The following is a 6,819-nucleotide window of genomic DNA, read 5'->3' on the forward strand; positions in this document are numbered from 1 at the left end:
CATCAGATTTTGAAGGACAGGTTTTGGTCAGGAAAAAAGGTGTTCCTGAAGCCAAACGCTATTCCTCTTCAAAGAGAAGTTACCTTCTGTCCTGTATTTCAGTTATTTACAAACTGATTTTTTTTTTTTTTAAATAAATGCCTTTAGAGGTTGATGGTACTTTACATTCAGACGTCTGGTGCTTAGCTTAACAGCTGCATGCAGAAACATCCTCAAGTCTGTTTCCTGTGGCAGCCAGCACCTTCTGTTCTCCCTAGATCAGCAGGAGCTAGAGGCCTGCAGCACTTACAGAATCAGATCTTTAAGATAGCAGGGACTAACAGTCATAATTAGAACACGCAATCTATTATGTCAAACAATAAAAAAGGATCAGGAAGCAAATCATTGATACATCACTACAATATGGCAGTTAAACCTTAGTCATTTAGTGAGAATTAGAAGTTAAAAGCAAGTGTCACCCAGTAACACCTTCAAGTGTGGATGTTTACACCCATTTTCCAACTGGCAGGGTTTGTGGCTGGTAAAGTGCTGAACAATTTCCAATTAGCAATTCAGTAGTATTGCCTTACCCTGATGCTTTAATGCATTCTTCTCCATGGCTCATACAATTTGTATACAAGGGAAAATGCAAAGGAAAATTTTACAAAAAACAAACAATAAAAACCAGACTTTATAAAGAACAAATCGAGATGCTAAGTTCCCACTCTTACCTTTTGTACAAGACTACACCAGTTATCAAAATCACATTCTTCTTTGCAAAAGAAGCCCTTAGGGGAAAAAACAAACACACAGAGTTTTACCTTTGCAGATGGTAGGTATGTGGTACCAGCAGGTAAGGCGGTTTGACCTCTGATACAGTAATGCCCTGTACGATCAGTAGATATAAGACTCCAAATATGTGGCAGCTCTAGGGAGAGAACCCACGGGGAGAACAAGGCCCTGCAAACCCCTAACGAAATAGTCAAGCAAAAAATAGCAGCAGCTCCTGTGTGCTCCTCCATGGAGCGCCACCCAGTTCCTACAGTCCAGGTATCGGCAGAAGCTGAAAACTTGTAGATGATGGACCACCTAAGGAACATTTCCATTCTGGTATCTATACTGAAAATATTTGCTCTTCATTATGATTTTGTCTGTCTCGTTGCATCATGCCACATTTTGCACAGTTACGTAGTTAAGTATTAAAACAAAACAAAACAAAACAAAAAAACTTTCTAAAAAGCAGCAGTATTAAAAAACAGGTATGTGAATAAATGACAGATACCGGTATCTTTACAGATTGTTTAAAGCTTTAGAAACACATCCCACTGGTGACAACTGCCAATCACCCAATCACAGGATACTGGCATGGGATCAGATCCAATTTTTTCAAATACCACAGTACCCCCATGACATTTTGGGTGAATTACAAATAATACATTTGTATTTGTAATTTGGGGTGAAATACAATAATTCCACTTAAACATTTTCAACTTATGATATAAAGTAAGTTTAAGTAACTTGTCTAGAGGTGACCAAACATAAAGTAGTGATAGAATAAAACACGTAAACCTGTTTCAGTTCCTTGCTCTGACCATTATAATGCCTCTTGAAAGAAGTAAAAGCTGCTCAGTAAAGAAAACAAAGCGAGCTCCCTACAGTACAGACAGCTCCCCACTTGCCCTAAGATTCTCGATGTAGTTATGTACAAACTACTATGTGTTGATCACAGAAGACAGCTTTGTGATCTTGGTTCTGTTCAAGGAGATGCATTGCTGCCCTTACCAATGTAGAGAGACATTACTTTGAGATAAAGTACATGCATTCAAGATTTCCTGACACTTACTAAAGCTACTGAAGGGTCCAAATTCATGATCTTCATTCTATGTGGGGCTTCCTGGCAGTGGAAACTCTCATCGTCAACCGTGCCATTTTCTTCTGAATCTACAAAGCTTTGAGTGGTGTGAGGGTCCAGATAGATCAGCTCATTGCCTGGATGGGTAAAAGCTGTATGTTAAAAATAAGCAAGTGACATTAATAAGCACTTGGTCCAGAACTGTAAAATAGAAATTAGATTGCCATCGCAGTCAGTATAATCTAGACTTTCCAGCTAGGGATTCTTTAAGAGAATCGGAAGGTTTAGACACAGCGTTTCCCACAGGGTATTTAGTATAACTTCCTATTGTCACCTATTACTGTAATTTTTTGGTTGGTTATGTTCTATCTTTGTCACATACTTTTATTTTTCCATGTGAGATCCAGTACTTTTTTTTTTTTTTAAAAAAATCTCAAGTGTTGTAAACACTAACATTTGACAGATTAAAAGGTACAGGATGTTCACAGATGCAATCTGTAATCCCATTAGGCATTCATTCAGAAATTGGAACAAAAAAGCCTAACTAAAACAGGTTAGGTTTTACAAAAGGACAAAATAGGGTTGCAAAATTTTGGCCCAAAGTGGGGTGAAATCTGAAGGAATGCATTTTAAATTAATTAGAGCAATACTTAATAACAGAAGGTATGCAAAAGGTGAAAAAGATACTGCTATCAGAAACAGTTTTGAAATACAAGAAAATAAAAGTGACATTTGACCAATACACTTGTCAAATGCTATCAGCTATTCTCAGTATGTTGCTCTTGTTGATGTCATCACTTATTTTTACACCTAGCTTTGCTGTTAACTTTCTGCTCCTGTTAAGGATCATCTCATACTGTTTCTAAACTCTTTTAGATATTCTTCTTCATTTATTTTATTCTATTCTCATCTTTCTTTACTTCTAGAGGTTCACGCTTAGACCCCTTACTATTTCCCCTTCAAAAAATGTTCTCTTTTGATCATCTGCACATTTGGAATAAGTTTCTTTTTTCCTTACCTAAAAATCCTATGAAATAATAGGCATTATTTGGTTTCCCTCCTAATGCTCCCAAAGACTGTGGCATCTTAAAGCATTCCTAGGAGTTCAAAAGGAATAAAGGAAATTGTAATTCATTTCTTTACTGACATCACAGATACCCAAACTTATTTGACAGTAACGAGCAATGAATTGAAAGAAAACCTTACTTTAAATGCATCAATATATACGGGATTTATGTGATTTATCCCTAGTCGTAGAGGTATAATAAGCAAGAGGGCTTTCCAGCCTGTGCAGAGTCCTCCTGCCTTCTTGCTTCGGCCAAGAGCACTTCTGTGCAAATGTGCACTGCTGTGGGACGCGCTGCTGCTCTGAGGAGGGCACCAGCACATTTTTTCTGCGGGAATAAAACTAGAAATCAGTCAACGCACAGAGGAACACAAAGCAGATCTTCCTCTCAGTAGTGAATTAAGCTAGTTTGCCAGGGATCTTTATAGGGCACCCAAGACAAAACGAGCTGGGCATGGCAATTACAGCTATTTAGTAGAAGTAATTCTAGCAGACAGTATGTGCTGGCACGTCCAAGTGAGACGTTAGATCAATGATTGGGGGATGACAATTTAAGACTGCAGTGACATGTACTATTAATGTTATTAATACTGTCAAGCTTTGACTATAAAACGCCAGAGAAATGAAATGGCAGCAATGATGACAGTAGAAATTCTTCAAGGAGCTCTTCGCATCCAGTGATGTGAGCAAGAAGTTGGCATCAGGGATCAAAAAACACAACTGAGTTTGTATGTCCTTCTTCCCTCTTCTTACCCTTGCAAGACAAACCCATGGCCCCCCAAGTATTTGTTCATGTTTAGATACATGCTGGCAAATGGAGTCAAATCAGAAACTGTTACCAGAAAACTGATGAGGTGTCACTTACTGATGTCTTCAATGGCCACCGTATTGTCCATAGATACATAAACTGCTAATGAATTCCATTCATCAAATAAAGCAAGCTTCCTAGAAAACATTAAGGTACTAATTAATATAAACTAGTTGGATCAAAAGGGTAGCTTTACACTCAGAACCATTTTTTTTTTCTTAAGAAAAAACATCCTTTCTGCATTTTTTAAAGTCTCCATGTAAGAAAAAGAAAACTTTAAACATTAAATGTTTAATATCTTTAGAAAAATAGGTACTGAGTGGTACCAGGAAAAACATATGCGCTGCACCATGTGCAAACTGTTTTGTCTTACTGCTAAGTGCAGTGACAGTAACAGTTCAACTACATCAAGTTTATTACTTTTTATTGCACTCGACAGTCTCTGCAATGGGTTCTTGCCCAATTGTGTCTTTTCTCATCTGGAAAAGAAAAAAATTCCTATGCCAGTTTTGCAGATTACTTTTTGCTTAAGAAATTCCACTGAATTCAGTGGAATTACTTCTGCCTGAGCCTGCGTGCACAGCAGAAATGGGGCATTAAAAGCTAAATCAGGTAAGGGTTTGGGGCACCAAAACTTCAGTGGGAGACAGCAGCACACAGTTTTATGTCCACTTCTGCAAAATCCAAACCTTTGGGGAAGGGAGCTACACTCTTAAGCTGCACTGGCAGAATTAGCTGTTTCAAATAAGCCAGAAAGAAATGGGGGTGAGCGTTTCACCATGAAAAACTTGGCCATGAAAGATCTGGAGTCCAGGGCATGCTTCAGCTCCCCTCCCTCTTCAGATCATGTGCCTGTTCCAGGGTGTCAAAGACTTGCTGCTGAGCTCGCAGGACCTGTAGCCTAGCCCCTGCCTGAGGTAAGACACCTCCACGTACCCCTGGAGAACTGAGCAGCCTCAGTTCCTTTCAGTGTGGCTCCCAGACTATGAGGAGCTGCCCATCTTTATCCAGTAGCCTTGCTGGCAGAACTGCTGCTCAGAAAGGGAGGAATTGCAGCTCAGTTCCCTCCTCAGCCGAGATGGCTTCTCTCTGATGTTTCACACCACCACTCCGACCTACACGGTGGCACTCTCGACCTGCCAGAGCTGTGCCACTGTGCAGAAAGGAATATACATCTGTGGTGTGACTGGTGAGGGCATGCAGACGGCATAGCAGGAGACTTTCCTGCAGTTTCTTCTCCTCAGGCTCTTCCTTTATTAAAATTTAGAGGTCACCCATTCCCAACTCAGTACCTGCACACCGAGCTGTGGCATGACATTCCATGCTGCACTTGTAAATAGATGGCAAGTACATTCCTGACTGTGGGACAGGGGGAGATGCAGCCTTCAAAACTCTGCCTGGGCCTTGTCTTGGCTGCCCCAGGGGAGTACGTTCTGAATGAGACTGGTATGATCTCACTTACTTTAGTACTTGAGCAACTGTATTTGGTCCAAACCATTCTCCAATTGACTTCCCCTCTCCAACACCCACCTGTGCTGTTTTCACAGTGAAAAAAAGACACACGTACACAAAATCAAAGAAAAATGAGACCATAAAGAATGTGGGAACAATATACAGTAAATACCGTGACTGTCAAACATTCTAGAGTAACTGCAATCTGTATTTAGCAATAACAATTATTTTCTCAATCTATGCTCTTTTCAAAACTTAGGGAGTGCCAGTTTCTTTAATAAACAAAAGGCTTCTAAACTATAATGAGAATTACAAGTTAACAAATGTTAGTGCCCCTTATTACAAATTACAGCAATAAGCTACAAGACTGTCTATTCTAGCATTACTGACTCTGGTACCCAAGGCTTACAGAGCTTATCAAGAGCTAGATTCTAGTACATGGCTTTATTTAGGTCTCAGGGAATGTTTCTGTACTACTAGTCTTTGCGCCCATCTGCATACCTTTTTATTTTTGTATAAGCATACACATTGTCTTCACATCCACTTCTTAAAATTATGAATTAACATACTGCAAATTAGTGATTCAACACAGTAGAAATTTCAGTGGAAAAAACCTGAAAGTTTATGTTTGTTCTTACCCATCTGGTGGATTGAATAACAGCAAGCCTTCCTGTTGAGAAAGCATCGTAGGATTCTGTGATATTCTTCTGGTTGTTTTTTGTGTTTTTCCCATTGCCAATCTGAAAGGAAAAATTGATATAGAATAAAAAATGGTGACGTTTTCATTACACTGATCAAATGTCTAGACAGCAGAAAGCTTTATAATGAGATGTTAAAAGACATTTCAATTCATCTCGAATATTTACATTTTGTGTAGAGCTCCTAGAATTCCAAGCTTGTTATTTATCATCAAGCTGCACTTTATCATCATAGGCTAGATTGTAAAAACAGGGAAAATAAAACAAAACAAAAACATCAACTGCAAACATATTCTGACGGATCATGCTGCGTGTTGATAGCCATTCCAGTATCTCTGAGCTTCCAAGATTATTTAAAACTACAGGCTGTGTTTAGACCTTGTTGGATTTCTAAGCACCCATTAAATAACAACATAAGATCCATACAGAAAGTCCAAACACTCCACTGGCAGCATCCTGGGATGTGACATGCATGCTTAAGAGCTTGCACCAGGGGGGTTTGGACCTCGTGCTGCTGACAAGTGAGTAGTGAAGAGAAGGGTAAGAGCACTGTCCCACGGTGGCAGGTTTTCCCTTGGCCTCAACTTGGGTGTTACACTAAAAGGTTTATAAAATAATGGCGACAGGATTCCCCATTTGTTCTCCTTCTATGCCTATTTCTCTGCTTCAGGCTGGGATGATTTCACCCAGCTGAATATGAATCGATTCATTAGGAACTGTTACCAGGGCATCAAAGAAAGTCTCACTAATAAATTCAGGGTTTGTGCTTTTAATGGAGTACTTACGAAGAAGCGTCTGCAGACAATACCGAAGTTCCCTCAGGACCAGCACTCACCTCTCCCTAAGTGTCTGCAGATCAGTGCTTGGGCCAGCATCATCTGCCCGCATCGCAGCATACATCCCCAGCCAGCGTCCGACGAAGGACCCGTGCCTCCTGTTAGGAAAGTTCATCACAATCAGTGCA

General features: G+C 39.8%; 1 protein-coding gene across 1 annotated transcript; it reads right to left on the bottom strand.

The window, feature by feature from the left end:
• Nucleotides 1-632: 632 nt before the first annotated feature.
• Nucleotides 633-3,235, bottom strand: LOC140003432 (cysteine protease ATG4A-like). The gene is made up of 4 exons (XM_072043442.1): nt 3,038-3,235; nt 2,850-2,928; nt 1,823-1,968; nt 633-767 (listed from the first exon to the last, which is right to left on the bottom strand). Exons 1-4 carry the CDS (start codon nt 3,218-3,220, stop codon nt 693-695), a joined length of 483 nt encoding a protein of 160 aa, XP_071899543.1. The 5' UTR covers nt 3,221-3,235; the 3' UTR covers nt 633-692.
• Nucleotides 3,236-6,819: the final 3,584 nt, after the last annotated feature.

The sequence above is a fragment of the Anas platyrhynchos genome, chromosome 11, assembly GCF_047663525.1.
Source record: "Anas platyrhynchos isolate ZD024472 breed Pekin duck chromosome 11, IASCAAS_PekinDuck_T2T, whole genome shotgun sequence".
NCBI lineage: Eukaryota > Metazoa > Chordata > Aves > Anseriformes > Anatidae > Anas > Anas platyrhynchos.